Consider the following 15,831-nt stretch of genomic DNA (forward strand, 5'->3'; position numbering starts at 1 on the left):
TCAAGTGCTTCTCCTCCATAAAAGGTGACTGCAGGTACTATTAATAATAATGCGCGACCTAGCGTCCCATATTTCGAACCTGAAAACTGTGGGCGCTATGACAAAGGGCGTGGTCTTTAGCCCCCCTCAGCTATCCTATCAGTAAGCTGTTAACAGAAAGACAAACTGTGCAGTGTGCCGGCCACGGCATGCTTGAGGGCAGTTTGAGGGCTGCTCGTCGGCAGTCAGCTTTCCACGAGGCTGACAGTGCGGCCCCCTCCGGGACCTGCCGACAGCCAAAAGTAGGGCGCCCGCGGCGGCTGCACTGAGAAGAACCTATGTAAAGTGATGGTTTTTAACATGAACCATCAGTGAACTAGGAGGCAAGACAGTTGTAGTGTAAAGCCCAGATTATTATAGAGCAACATTATAGTCTAGTAAATCAATCCCAATAGCTTTTTGTGCACTTGTTATTCTGCATTCACATTGATAAATCATTTAATTTTAAAGAATATCGAAAAAGGGAATAAAATAATTGCCTAAAATCATTCAATTAAAGCGGGGAAGCCGCGATTTACCCAGGTTTTCTGGTTTCACTTAGTACAAATCAGCCAGTGCGCAGGCATCTATTTGTCTTCTTTATGTCAAGGCTTTGATTTTACCTTTTTGTGCAGTTTTTATGTAGCACAAAGTGCGTGCAAATCGGAAAGAGGCGGCCAAAACGCACCTCGAATTGCTAACACTCAGAGACTGCCGGGGCCCATCGCAAACCTTCAGCGCCAAGTGGGAACGGACAGTTGCGTGTGCGTGCAGGCGAGGGATAGTGTGGGGGCAGAGGCGCAGAGTGGTGCTTGGTCAAGACAGGTAGGAGTGTGGGGTCACCCCAAGGGTGTGGCAGCCTGGTGCAGCTTTCAGGCAGGATTTGGTTAAGTGTTGGGGGATCAAATGAATGAGGACTTTGGGGCTGCATATGTGCAACATGCATGTCAGCGGTTGAAATGACAAGAGAGCTGAATCAGTCATCATCTCTTGCTCAATACCCATGTGCCGTTGAGTAAAGTGAGAGCTCCCCAGAAGTGCTGTGCCCGCTAACATGAACCCTCAACGTGCCGGTCGTAACAATTGCTACTCCTAGCAATTAGGGCCCATACTTAAGGGATTTTGCAATAGGGCAGCGCAGCAAAGAAACTTTCTGCACTGCCCTACTCCAAAGTGAAAGGCCAGGAATGTGCCGCATTTAAGTAAGACAGTGCACTCCTGTCCTCTTTCCCTGGCTGGCGGCATTTCGGCAGCCTAGCGTCATCGTCGGCATCCTTGAACCATGGTGTAACGGTGCCTCCATTGCCGGCAGGATTGTTTTTTTGTAGGAAGGGGCACCTTCCGGCACAGAAACAATCCTAAGAGACATTTTCCTCTCTATGTGTGCTAAAAAGAGAAAAAACGAGGAGAAATTAAGATATTTCTCCTCATTGCACCATTGGCACTTCCCCAGGTTACATGATTTTGTAAAATCTGGGACAGCATTAAAATCTATGTGTGTTCTGCCGGAAAACCCACTGCAACACCCATGGAACGCCTCCTGAGAGCAGAGTAAGGGAATGCAGCGGTTTGCTCTGCCTGGACTTACTCCATATCAATGAGGCCATCCAAACCCATGCATAGTGGCTGTGCGTGGCCTCATAGACATGATTTAGGAATCTGCGTCACAAAAAGAGATGTCCCGGCGACGCGGTAGGCTCGTAAATAAGCCAGAAGTGTGGATCGAAGTCGCAGACCAAGCACCTTTTCTTATTTTTTTAAACTGCACGTGCTTTGCAACTTTTCTGCTGCTGCTCAGGGTCAGTTGCCAGCAGTTATGGGTTTTTTTTTATGTGAGGAAAACAAAAATTATTGGTGTAGTGTATAAATTAATCTCAGCCACTGGTAATTATTCAGCAGAGCATACCAGCCATTGTTTGTGGCCTGCCATATGACCACAAATAGGAACCAGCCGTATGCAAATCATTATTGCTCCCGCTCCAGTCCAGCCCGACCTGCCAGGTCAGGTCCCTTTTTAACTGGCGCACAAGCAACACCAGCCCGTTTTCAGCCTTTTTGGGCCTCTTCTGGAGAGTGTAGCTTGGTTCCAGTGGCACAGTGAGCATGGGACCAACATGAAGCAGACCCATCATACTTGTAGCATTGCACTGAGGGAAACAAAAAAGTGCCCGGACGTGGGTCCCATCGTCCCTGTGCAGTAGGACTCAACTGCACCCTGTTGAGGACACCGAAGCACAGTTCTGATTTGCATAACTCTGCCTGCTCTAGTGGGGCATGATGGGTGAAAACGATAGCCTGCAATGAGGCCTGAGATAATACCAGTGGCTGAGACAAGACCATGCATTCAATCTGTCGTTGTGTTGCACTTTTTATGTTAAACCACACTCCATGTCATTTCTCGAGATGAGAAGCCTAAGAGTGGGACTCTTGTTATTAGGGAATAGCACAGAAGAACAGTTGTTTGTATGACACAATATGCTACCAGGTGCATTATGCAGGCCCTTCCTTCCCATGTGGTGCAGGAGGGGGTCACCTTTTAGGGGAGCGGAGACACTTGGCCGAAAGCCAATGAATATCTGTGATATATGGCAACTCAGGGGCCCTTCATCCCATTCTGCAGCGGCACCCTGTGATTTTGCGTTCTACCACTATACCCTGTCTCTGTTGGGCAGGCAGTCCTGCTGCTGGAAATATTAGGGTGAGCAAGGTAGTTATACATTTTGTCCACTGGCAACCCTTAAAGATATTTCAATGCAATGCAAATAACAAAAATATACTTTACTTTAAGGAAAGTTCACAAATCCTTCTCTTGTAAGTCCTATGGGTAAATCCAGTGGAATCCTGCTTATGCACAAGAGGACCTAGGCATGTGCTAGTCATGCATTTGGGTGTGATCTGTTATGTTACCATTATCACAAATATTTCTATGCACATTTTATGCTTCTACAGTCTACACATTTCGGGCACAATGCTGTTCAAAGCTTTTGTGTATTTACTCCACATACACTGTTTGAGGGTGCAAGTGCTGTTTAGGACGGAAACATTATTCTTTGTCAATCAACCCCTGTGTTTCCATTTATATGTAATACTTATTCTGAATATGTTAACTTCCTCTAACTGACGTCAACCACATATATATAAAATTAATTTATTTGTGTGGAAGTATAAATTATGGTAGTCTATAATTCAGTCATTTCTGTTTAATTGGATTTCATTCTTGACATTTTGAAATTAAAGAATCTGCTTCAGCAAAGTTTGTCTTAAAGATTCCAGAGTGAACTAAGTTACTAAAGCTTGTTTTGCCTCCAACCTAATTGGTGTTTCATTCTCTCACCATCTGATCCCTTTTAGACTAAAGATGCAGAAAATGGGATTGAGAAAGGCCAAGAAACTCAAAGAACACAGCCACGGAAAGTGTCAACCTCTATGTTTAATGGTGATAGGACATTAGACAATTTAAGTTCCTCTGATGGAGTATCTGAGCCTATGAAAAAAGAACACAAAGAAAATTCAGAAAAACCATCCTCCTCTGAGCTCTCTGCCTCATCTCATGTAATGCATCAGAAAATGCGTCTGGGAACCAGTGGTAATTTCCAATATGTTAGTAGCCTGCTGGATGATTTAGTAGCCAGTGGACAACGTGAAGTTGACCTACAGAGGTTTAACTCAGAGCTTCAAGGCCAAATTGAGAAGCTGGAGAAGGAACAGAAAGGTCATTTGACAGCACTGCAGGAGATGGCCGCTGCACAGAAGGCGAAGGAAGACGAGAGGCAAAGGCTTTGGGAGGAGCTGGAAAGAGACCAGAAGAAACATCAAGAGCAATTGGGGGAGCAAGCAAGGCATGTGCAAGAGCTCCAAGACAGCAAAAGCTTTCTGAGCGAAACCCTTGAGGAGCTTGATGTTCTGGTCAATGACCTGAGGCAAAAGCTGTCTGCGAAGGAGAGCGAGAGCAAGCAGCGAACTGAAGCCGAGGCTGAACTGAAAGCTGCCTTCGCAGAGGCCCATGAGGAGGAGCTTGCAAACCTAGCCAAGAGGCACGAGGAAATGAAAGAGCAGCTAGAGAAGTCCAAGCGGGAGATCATGGATGAGCTCAACCAGGTCAAGGCAGCCTTGGAGTCTAAGGAGCATGAGATGAATGAAATCATCAGTGAACATCATCAGTCCACGAGGGAGATGGTGGCTCTAGCAAAGTCACTAGAGCATCTGGCTGAAAAGTGCAAGGTCCTGGAGTCTGAGAAGAGGAAGAACGTGTTAGACAGCGAGACACAAGAGTTCAGATACCAGCAGCTGCAGTCACAATGCATTGCCCTCCAAGAGAAGCTCAACAAAAGCCAGCAAACGGTGGAGGCACAGGATGAGTTACTGACGTCTCTTCAGACCAAGTTAACCCATTCACCAGATTCTGAGATGCAGACAACAAATATTGACAGAAAGGATGACCAGGAGTCAAATCTTGCAGAAGAACAGAGATGCCTTCCAGAAGAAATCAGGAATCTTCAAACTCAACGGGAGAAGTTAGAAAAGAAACTGGAGCTCTGTTCGATGGAGAAGGCAGAACTTGAGGAAGAGATAAAATCCCTCTCAGAGACCTTATTATGCCATAAGCAAGACCTGTGCTCAGCTAGACTTGATATTAAAGATCTGAGTACTCAACTTATTTCCTATCAAGAAGAAATTGCTTCCCTAAAAAATAATTTGGATATTAAGGAAAATACATTAAGGTGCAAGGAGAAGGACCTCACACTTTTACAAAGTTCACTGGAAGACACATCAACCCATCTTAAGCAGACCCTATCAGAGAAATCAGCTACAGACACACAGCTGGTAAAACTTAAAGAAGAACTTGCAGTATTGGTTGAAGAGAAGGCCAAGATGCAAGTTCAAGAAGCGGAAAGTGTTAGTAAACTGGAGGATGCACTGAAGGAGCTGAAGAGCAGGTTTGCTTCTTTGGAAGAACAGATGCTCAAGAAAGAAGAAGAGGCAGTAAAGGCCAATGAATTACTCAAGACTACACTGCAAAGTATCTCGGAGGAAAAGGATTTACTGGATCAACAGCTCCAGTCCACCAGAGCTCTCCTTGAAGAACAGACCACAGTGGCAATACAGCTAAAAATGAAAGTTGAAGAGTTACAATCCAGTGCAAACCATGAGAAAGAAAAGCTTGGTGAAAAATTGACAAACCTACAGACCGAGTTAGATGCTTTGGAACAACAAAGGAAAGACTCAAAGGAAAACATATTGACTCAGAATGAAGAAGTGGTGCGATTTAAGTACCAAATTAAGAAGTTAGAATTGGAGAAATTGCAAGCAACAGACCTCCTTAAACAATCCAGGGATGAGCTGGAGCATGTCCGTCAGCAGATGTCTTCTGCGGTGTCTGAAAATTCTGTCTTAAAGGAGAAGTTTAAAGCAATGGCCTCAGAACTGGATCAGCAGAGAGAGAGAGGCCAGAAAGTTGATACTGATAAGGCTTCCGAGCTTATGAGCTTGCAGAAAGAAAATGGAAAATTGAGAGAGAAGCTTCTAGCTATGAAAGGGCTACAAAATGTGAATAAAACACTACATGAAAGGTTAAAAGCAATGGGAAGTCCAAAGCCATACGTTGCTGGATCCCTAAACATGGAGGAGAGTGATCTGGTGCTGGTAACAAAGAATGGACCAAGACATAAAGAAAAGGTAAGACTTAATGATAATATTTACACTTACAGATTTCTGTTGCCCATTGTTGTGGAAAATATACTGCCCTGAAGATAATGTAAAGGACAGTGTGTACACTAGTGGGTCCCAGAAAGAGCTTGGTATGGAATTGAAGCTTCAAAAGACACATCCTGAGCCTTAGAAACAAAAGTACACTAGACAGGCAAGTGGCATGTCTGTGACATGTGTGATTCTAACCTATGCTTGGTGATAACTTTGCATCAGAAGAACAAATGAGAGTATTTAATCTTCTCACGTATGTTAGACAATTCACAGAATCAGTTCTTGCAGTCAGTATTTTTCCGCATGGCGCTTTCAAATGGGCATGGAACAAAGAGATCTCTAGTCAAGTCACATATTGCTCTGATGAATCATTGAGATTTGCATTGATTTCCAGAATAATTGATCTTGGAAGATGTAGTTTATTGAGTTTGTGTTTGCTTTAGATATCTGTGTGAAGTGTAGAGGGGTGGAAAAATGTGAATTCCTTAAATAACATTACTTAAATGCTGAAACTGCATAGATCTCACATCCTACAGTTATTCTTTTACAACAGCCACACTGTGCTTCAGGTTACAGACATAATAGTCCAATGAGTACCAATAATCTGCTTTTAGACAGCAAAATTGTGTCTCGGATTAAAGCTTTTATTGAGTGAGCTTTATAGAGTGAGTAGAGGATTCATACAGTCAACACCTGTCAACACTCGTGAACACCTGTCTGAAACATTACACAGGCGAAGTGCTGGAAAATTGACGTATGTCAAAGATTAGACTGAAAACACGTAATTGATAAATAATGAAATTAAGCAGCCAGAATTTACTTTCTGACAGAGCACTTACATGTTTTATTTTTATTTCATCATGTGTAAATCTGAAGGAACATCCAGAAAACGTGACCAGAGAGTTTGACCACAGGCTGAGTGCTGAAGAAAATGAAGTGAAAAACCTGGCCGAACAAGTTTTGAGGTAAAATACAAGCAACATTAAAATGTAATGTTTATATCTGGCTCATTAAGCCTAATACAATATGTTCCCAATATCTGCCAAATAATGGACCTCAGGCTCACAATTTGGTCAAGTGGAGCTACAAAGATTAGACCCCAGGCTTCTTAGGGTCACAGTTGAAGTATGGGAACATGGTTAAAAGATGACTGTACAATGATAATGAAAGCTTTATTACCTTAGTGTACCAGTTAATTATGCCATGTTAGATGGATTAACAGGGGATGGGGTGGGACTGACATTGAATATCAGACCAACGCTGAAATGTGTGAAAGCGGTTATTACATATCCCTGATTTGGAGCTACGAGAGGTGTGGGAAATGATCTTAGTAAAGCATCTGCCACTTATTTATTTGCTATAAACTTCCCTCTGGTGTCCCCAGCAAGGCATTGACTGGCCAGAGTTCACCATTGAGCACTTTAACTTATATAAAGGTACAGATCTAAATTTACATTTAGACAATCTATCAAATAGTAATTAGTCAAAATTTAGAGAAAGTCTGGTATTTTTTTATTATTAGTTTAATAGATGTTTCTTCTACTCACAAATCGGGCTTTCGCTTGATGCAACTGCTCTGATACCCTGACAGGTCATGTTCGCGCTTTATAAAACCTTTCAAATAAATGTGATTTGAATGATAATGAATTATGCACAACTAAATCAGTATATCTGATCACACAGTTTGACCATTTTCTAAATGTTTTGTTAGGGGTTTTATCACCCCTCCACAAAATTTGAGGGTAAAAGGCTCAGCAAAGTCAGCGCTAAATTACCATAATTTAGGCATGACTAAATTAAATGCATCTGTTGAGAGTTTGGGGGACTCCAATTACAATTTGGATAACCCTAATAATCTAGTAGCAGTATAAAGATGAACTGAGTGAGACCATCAATTTCTTATTGCCTTGCAAATTGGTCTACAACTGATCACCATTTTAACTAAACAAGTACTCCCTAAATGTTATTCTCAAACTATTAGATAAGAATAGCAGTCTTTTTAAAATACATAGAAACCGTAAAAATTGCAAAAGCTTAAAACAAGAACCCTGGGCCAGATATACGATGCTTTGTTTTGGACGGAAACAGTCCGATTCACAGAATCAGGCCATTTGCGACTGGGAAAGAGCAAATCCGAATCACAAAATGGGTTTGCGATTGGGTTTTAGGAAGGGGCGTATAAATGGCGTCCCTTCCTTTTAGCGACTCGCAATGGTATATGTGAATGTAACTAAAATGCGGTCACAAAACATTGGCATTTTACCCCGTACTTCAAGTAGATGGTAACCCATTAGCAAACAACAAGGGGTCCCTAATGGACCCCTTCCCATTGTGAACATCTGTAAAGACGTTTTTTAAGAGCAGGCAGTGGTCCCTTTAAGGAATACGGGCTGCATTTAAAAACAAAACATTGCTTTATTAAAAAGCGATCACAGACATGGTGATTTTTGCAATTCCCAATGGGTCACAAACCTAGACCCACCTCATGACTATTAATGAGGTAGGTCTATTTACGACCCACTGAGAATGGCTAAATTGGGAGAAACACACATGTGCACATTGCTGTTTGCGATTACCTTATAGCAAATCGCAAACATTCGCTATTAGGTAATTGCAAACACAAAGCTATGTACAACTGGCCCCTTATTCACAAACTGCATTTTTCACTATATTTAGGAGTGCTACAAGAGTACTATTAAAGTACTGCAGAATGCTGTTCACAAACACATGAGTGTAAATCTCCACTTCCACCTCACCTATCTTTTTTACGGGGAGATCCTCACACATATAAGTTTACTACTTAGGGGCCAGTTATGATGTTGGTTGGAAAGGCTCCGAACCGGCATTCGGTTCGTCCGAATCCGTGTCGGAACCCGTGTTTCAGACCGACTAGGTAATATTTCCGACCAACCGATTATGATCCAAAGTAGTTGGTCGGTCATCCGGAGTGCCTCAGGGAGTGATTCTTTCAACTTTAGTTCAGAATGAATGAAAATCTTATCCTAAGTGCAGAAACACTATGGGCCTGATTATGATATCAGTGGTCAGTCCACTGGACCGCCGATTCTGCGGTCGGGAGAACACCGCAAAGCCTGTGGTGTTTAGACTGTTGTATTATGAGTCGAGTTGGCGGTCTAAAGTCGGCATTCTCACGGCGGCGGCATGGATCAGCCATTGAGAAGGCCTGCAGCAGATGCCACTGCCGTGCAGCAGCTTCTGCACATCCGTGCACTGTGTGCCATGATCCATGTCGTGCATGGCACACAATGCACGACATTGCATAGAGAGGGGGCACAGCATGATTCCACATGCAGTATCATGGGAAATTGCCCGGGGGTCCGTTTTGGGGCCCCTTCCTTCCCTTTCTGCCATTATTTTCACGGCGGGGTTTCCCGCCATGAAAAGTCTGTGTAAAAGGGAACTTGTACCTGATGGTGGTGCCTGCCTTGGCACCTCCGCCATTCACAGCCACCTTGGTGGCACCGTCGGGATCCAAGATCCTGGCAGTGTAGGTGGTGGTGTGTCAGGCTGGTGGCAGTACAACTGGCAAACATGTAATCTGGCGGTTGGAACATCTAGGTTGCGGCAGTCGGACCGCCACCATGGGCATGGTGGTCCTGGTATCGCCATACTTGTAATCAGCCCCTACATATCTGTCTAACAAAGGTACAAATTCGGATGCTGCAAAACAGATTAAAACTAAATGAAAATTAAACCAAGGTCTTTCTGCCTTTTAGACAGACTTTAATTTGGAATTCTAATTTCTGATCTTCCCCAGTGGGTGAATACTCACTTTCTTCGTTCACAAAGTAAAACATCTAGGAGTCATAATTGACTCAAACCTTTCACTAGAAGACCATATAATGTGTTTTGTAAAGAGTTTGTTCTTGCAAATGTGGGAACTGAGAATAATCATCTATTTGTTTAACTTTTACAGAGTGTCCAGATTTTAAAAGGCTTTTTGTAGGCAAGATTGAATTTTTGCATTTCAATGTACCTAGATCCGTAAGTAAATTGCAATTAGTCCAAAATGCAGCAGCCTAATGATTTCTAAAAATGAAGAAATCAGAATCCATCATGACTGTCTTGGAAAATTGCATTGGCTACCAATCTAAAATGTAAAGCTTTATGCTTCGTACATATGCCACTGTATTTAGGAAAGATCAATCTTTTGTCTTGGGGAGTCTCCTTTTACAACCCAAAGAGCAATTTAGGATCAGAAAAGATGTGCAGATTGGATGTTCTAAATTTTAGATGAGTTCTCGTGTTTGGCAGAGCCTTTTATTTCCCCACAGGAAAACTGAAATACTCTTCCCTTTCAGCTTTCTAATGAATCAACATTGAAACCACTAAAACCTGCATTTTCTCCATTCTATCTTACATAGGATTCAACTTTTTGTAAATTCTTAATGCTGTTTCAATATAGCAATTTTCAGTACCACTATACTTTTCGGGAATGCTTGTGCTTTAGAAATGCTATAAAATAAGGAAATCCATAATTTATACCAAGAAAGTAAGGGGCTGATTAGGATGGAGGGAGGAAAAGCATTCTGACAGCCGTGGTAGCGGAAAACTACCATCTGCAGGTACAGCGGCAAAACCGGCGGTCAGATTAGGATGCACTGCCTGAAACATCCTACCATGGCGGTTGGATTCCAGGATACACTGCCGGAAAAGCTGGAAATCTGTCCGCGGCGGTCGGCATTGCTGCGGAAAAGCCCAAGACCACCGTTTTCCCTGCAGTCAGAAACGCATGGAGCTATCCGCAGTAGTGCTACCACCATCCCAGAATGGCCGGATTCTCCGCTACGGTGTGATGGGCTGTTTGAGGCATCGTGATATGTCTGGCGGTCGTAACCGCATTCCGCACGGTGGTCCCTCTCTATTGGCTCCGTCCGCTACCGGTGCGGATGGAGATTTCTGGCGGAACCTGAAACACCGCAGCGGACATGAAACGGGTTATCTATGCCCATCGTAATACGGCGGACGCAAGGACCGCCGATGGAGTGCGGAAAAGGGCTTTTTACGCCAGCACCGTGGATATGCCTCCGCCAGCCACCCTTATCAGCCCCTAAGTGCTCTTTCCTCATGTCTCCTTTAGCATACAGAATGTTATACATAGATAAGTGAAGGGATGATCTTTTACCATGTAGTTACCGCATATTCTTTTCCTGGAATAAATACTCCTTAGCAAAGTTCTTCTCCTTTATTTGCTTTATTTATGCACAGATTATAATTGCCAGGATTGGATTGTGAGGGCATGAATGTATATGTTACTGTATGTTTCACTGTGCATCTAGAACCCTAAATACAACACACTCCTGTATACACTAGAACTGCAATGATGGTCGGAGTCATCCTCATCATGTTTCCTTTATTTATGTTCCATAGAACCATAAAAGGTACTATGTAAAAGATTTAATATAAATATAAAAGAAACACAAATTCATTAATATGACTACTCCAGCAGAGCCGCTGGTGAGGTGCTGAGATCAGTTTGGCACAGAATAGCACCTATTTATGGATCATTTCTTTTTCATGGGCTTTTTTGTGGTCCTAAATATTGTATTTGACATTCTGGCACCCATCTTAACACTTTTTGATTTGTTCTTCCTCTTTTACTTTTTCTTGAAGTCATAAGTTTTGTTTTGTTTGATGAAAATCTCGATTGATTACACATTCTGTGTCTTGGGTATTTATGAGGTCATCTGTAATCATGTTTTAGCTCCTGTACAAAATCACTCTATTCATAACATGAGTCTGGATTCTAATTTCTCACTCTTCTTCTATCGCTCTTTTTCTCCCCCTCTCTCTCTTTCTTTCTTTCTTTCTTGCCCTCCTTCTTTTCTCAAATGATCTCTCTCATACTCAGTTCATTTCAGTTCCTTTTTATTGAGGGCAAGAGCATGTGGAGGAGGTAGCAAGAGAGAGGAGAGAAAAGTGAGGATAAAGAAGCAGAGACCAAGAAAGAGAATAAGACTGAAGACAGAGAATTTCTAGACAAAATTCAGAAGAATTCAATCTCTTTTTTTTCTTTCTCTCTTCTCTTGGACTTTACCTCACTCTTAGCTTTTGTCGCTCGCTCTCCCTCATGACCTATCCTCCACCAAACCTCTTACCTTAAATTTCTCTCTCTTTTTCCATCTCCATCTCCCTTTATATCTCTACTTCTCTTTCTTGTTTTCTCTTTGTTTCTTTTTTATTTCATGTGCCATCCTGCGCATTTTTTCATTTCTCTCCCATGTATACTCCCTCTCTTGATCATCTAACATCTCTCTAGCTTTCTGTCTCTTTTGTCTTTCTTTATCATTCTTTATATCTCTATCTTTCCCTTGCTGATTGTCTTTCTCCATGTCTTGCCTTTCCCCTCTCTAAATATTTCTCTCTCAATCTTCTTGTATCCCTCAATATCCATCTTTTCCTTTGCATCAGTCCCCTTTCTTCTATCGTTTATCCTCTCTTCCACTTTCATTTCCTCACTTTCTTTCCTCTTTCACCTACTGGACCCTGTCCCAATTGTTCAGTTTCTCGCTCCATTGACCTCTGACTCTTTATTGCTCACTTTCTTTGTCTATCCCTACTTCATTTTATGCCTAACACTTACCCTATTTTATTTTAACGTTTAGACTTTGACTCCTTCTTGCTCATCTCTATCCTTTCCTCTCTCTTTCTCAAACTATCACTTCTAACATACTCTCTTGTGTCTTTTTACCTCTCATCACAGACCTTTCTGACTAGCCTCATTGATTGTTCTTCTCCACAGAGCGAATCAAGACGAGGAATCCATGAAGAGTGTCCTGGAGAAAGAAAGGCGTGAAGCACACGAAAGAGAAGAGATGTACAAAGCGAAGCTTGCTGAGCAGAAGGAAATGGTGAAGAGCATGAAGGAGTGTGTCCTTAAGTTATTACAGTAAGCCACTTGTAGTACCAGATCTTCCCTGGTCTTTGAGTCTAAGATCTTAAAGTGCAGCTTTTATTTCTAAAAACTTGCATTCCGGAGGCAGTCTTGTCATACCCGAGACTGCTACTAACTTTAAACATTTGTCTTTATGGAATGGGGACTGCAGGAGGAGAGGTACTCCCATGACATCTAGGGTTGAGATTGGGTTTTAATTCAACAATAGATCAGTCCAGTTTTTTTTTTACTTTTCCTACACTTTATAAAACTCTCCTAATTGGGAATTGTAATTTCTGACTTTATTTATACTGCATTCTGTTTCCTTAACCCGAGTATGATCTTTTCCGGTAAATTCTTGCTTAAAGGGCTGAGACGGTAATACGTTATCCGCAACCCTATGTATGTGCTTAATTCTAGGTCTTGTAACTTGGGAAATAACCAGCATAATCATTGTTTCACTTCGTGATTCATCAAGCGTTCTTCGACAGCAAATAGCTGCCATAAATTTATCTGAGAATTACCAGCAGGTTATTACTGAGGTAGCTCCATCTATCACAACTGTCTTTCCTGGTAAAGTGGGAGATACTTTCATAAAGGAGCGGAGTTTGTTAAATGTCTTGGAGCCAAATTTGTAAAGTTTTGTCCACTTTCCATAGATCCTTTAAGGGGTAAACTGACGCATGTGAGGGAAGGTTTAACTGCTTAGGATGATTCCATAGAAGAGCTGAGAGTCCCAGTTGATGGACTGTACCAATAACACATGATGATCTGAAAGACGAAGAAAGCGGTGTAGTTGTGACGTTGACGTCAACGAATGGGGTTGGACTGAGGCGAAAAGAATCAGAAACTAGCAGAGTGTTGGTGTTAATACTGTCTCTTCTTGTCATGGAACTGAAAGCAATTTTGGGAAATTGCATGACTGATGCATCTAACCTGTATATTAGATTATTGGTCATCTAAGAGAGCTGTTTGAAGTCAATAGGCCCGATTCACAAAGGTAAACTTACACTTTTGTGTAAGTTTACTACTTTTTGGTATACACAAAGGTAAATTAATGCCAAAAGTCTAACTTTGCTACTTTTTAGTATTCAAAAAGGTAAACTTGGACTAAAAGTTTAACTTTACTACTCTTCAGTATACCCAAAGGGTGTACAGACAAAATATTGAGTCAGTATAATTGACTGACACAAATATCGAGTTGGAAATATTGTGACACAGAAATATCGTGAGCAAGAATATCATGGACCAGAACATCGATTTTAAGGTAATTAATATCGATGTTTAAAATATTGGTAATAATAATGATTTTTAATAATTTTGTGTATTTCAATATACATGTTAATTGTATATGTTGTAGAATGTTTGTTTAAATATTGTTAGTTTTTCAATATGGAATATTCGTACTGACGTCACACGCGTACTGACATCACATTCTGAATCGCTGCTGGTGAGACGCTACGCAAGCCTGTCTCCCGGTGCTTTGTGACCTCCAGTCCCTGCCCCCGGCTCGGTTCGAATTCTGGGACGAACAGAACCCAGGGGTAGGAGACAATTGCAGTGCACAGTTGGAGCACATGAGAGCACGGAGGAGCTTGGAACCGACAAAGGGGGTGTTTGGAATTTTAGGCGAGACCATAGGGTGGCCACAGTCACTCAGCAGAGGCGGAAGAGGCCGGCGTTAGGCTGGTGCGGCTTGCTCCTCATGGGGGAGGCCAACACGCCTCACCCTTTTTCCAGTAGTGCAATTCCTTATATTCAGTCAACAAACTTCCTCTGGGACCACATATAAAATGGAATAAGAAATTTGAATGTTGGCAGTACTGTATAACGGCTGTTCTGCGATACAGTCTGACTGCCACAATCTGATTGCCCTGTGGCCTGTCTAGAGACATGCCAGTCGATGTATGACATTTTTTAAATAGGGCTGGGAAAAAAACTATTAGATATAGCTGAGCATTGGGTGGCACATGAGATTGTATAAAATATGTGACGTTTATTCTGCCATGTTTTGATTTGTTATAACTTCATGTCTTATTGTTATATAATACTGCTAATATAATTGCACTTTTAATATAGCACAGGACATATGCACTTTAGGGATCCAAAAACATCGCCAGGTAAAGAGAAAAGTTAGAAAAGAGATCTTTTCTCCTGCATGTAAAGCTGTTCTCATTTTACAAAGAGGATATGCTTTTATTATTTATTTATTTATTTATTTATTTATTTATGGGTTTATATCGCGCTGGACTCGACTCCCGAAGGAGTATCTCCGCGCCATAGGACGACCATATTACAGCAGAAGAGGAGGATCAAGCGGTATATCTTAGTAGTTCTGAAATAGAAAGGTTTTTAATTGTCTCCTGAAGGGAAAGTGATCGTCACATAGCCTCAAAGATATAGGGAGGCTATTCCATAGGGTGGGACCAGCAACTGATAGGGCTCTATCTCACTGTCTTGCTTTTTTTGCCCTTGGTACACATAACAAAGCCTGCTCACTGGATCTCAGAGAGCGCATGGGTACGTATGGGCAGAATTTGTTAGATAGATATACAGGGCCATGTAGGCATTTTTGTATAACACAGCAGATTTTAAACTTCACCCTCTGTTTGATGGATAACCAATGCAGCTTATTGAGTAAAGGTTTAGAGGGAGTACGGGGGGGCTGGTTTAGGACAAGGCGGGCAGCGGTGTTCTGAACCACCTGTAGTCTAGAGGTGACTCCTTCATTTGCTGCCAGCAACAGTCCATTACAATAATCCAGCCTACTCAGTACCAAAGCCTGGACCAAAGTTTTTCTAGTTGGGTCTGGCAGCAAAGGGAAGACTCTCCGTAGCAAACCGATAATGTGGAAACAAGAGCCCACCACTTGATTGCCGTGGTGTTTTAGGGAAAGCTCCTGGTCCAATCGGACCCCTAGATTTTTCACAACCTGTCTAGGTTGAGGGACTGGGCCAAGGTCTTGAGGCCACCAGTCAGGAGTCCACAGGAGTTTGGCCTCCCCGAACAGCATCACCTCCGTCTTTGCCACGTTGCATTGAAGGAATTTAGATGCCATCCAGTGAGCCACTGCTTTCATCCCCTGGGCAAAATCACTCCTAACTTTGGCAGTAAGGGTTTTAAAATGAAAGAGGAGTTGAGTGTCATCCGCGTATGACACTGGGGTGAATCCGTAAGATCTCATGATGTCTGCTAGGGGTGCCACATAGATGTTAAAA

General features: G+C 42.3%; 1 protein-coding gene across 5 annotated transcripts in view; it reads left to right on the forward strand.

Moving 5' to 3' along the window:
* The window catches only part of LOC146859332 (uncharacterized), a 497,958-nt gene that overhangs the window by 430,298 nt on the left and 51,829 nt on the right, over positions 1-15,831 (forward strand). For 4 of the 5 annotated variants that reach the window (XM_085650008.1, XM_085650007.1, XM_085650009.1 and 1 more), the window contains 3 exons: positions 3,370-5,694; positions 6,595-6,683; positions 12,482-12,628. In XM_085650008.1, the coding sequence (XP_085506134.1) occupies positions 3,370-5,694; positions 6,595-6,683; positions 12,482-12,628 (2,561 nt within the window). The remainder of the gene's footprint in view (positions 1-3,369; positions 5,695-6,594; positions 6,684-12,481; positions 12,629-15,831) is intronic. The other variant, XM_085650010.1, reaches the window with a different exon arrangement.

Source organism: Triturus cristatus, chromosome 3_2, assembly GCF_964204655.1.
Source record: "Triturus cristatus chromosome 3_2, aTriCri1.1, whole genome shotgun sequence".
Lineage (NCBI taxonomy): Eukaryota > Metazoa > Chordata > Amphibia > Caudata > Salamandridae > Triturus > Triturus cristatus.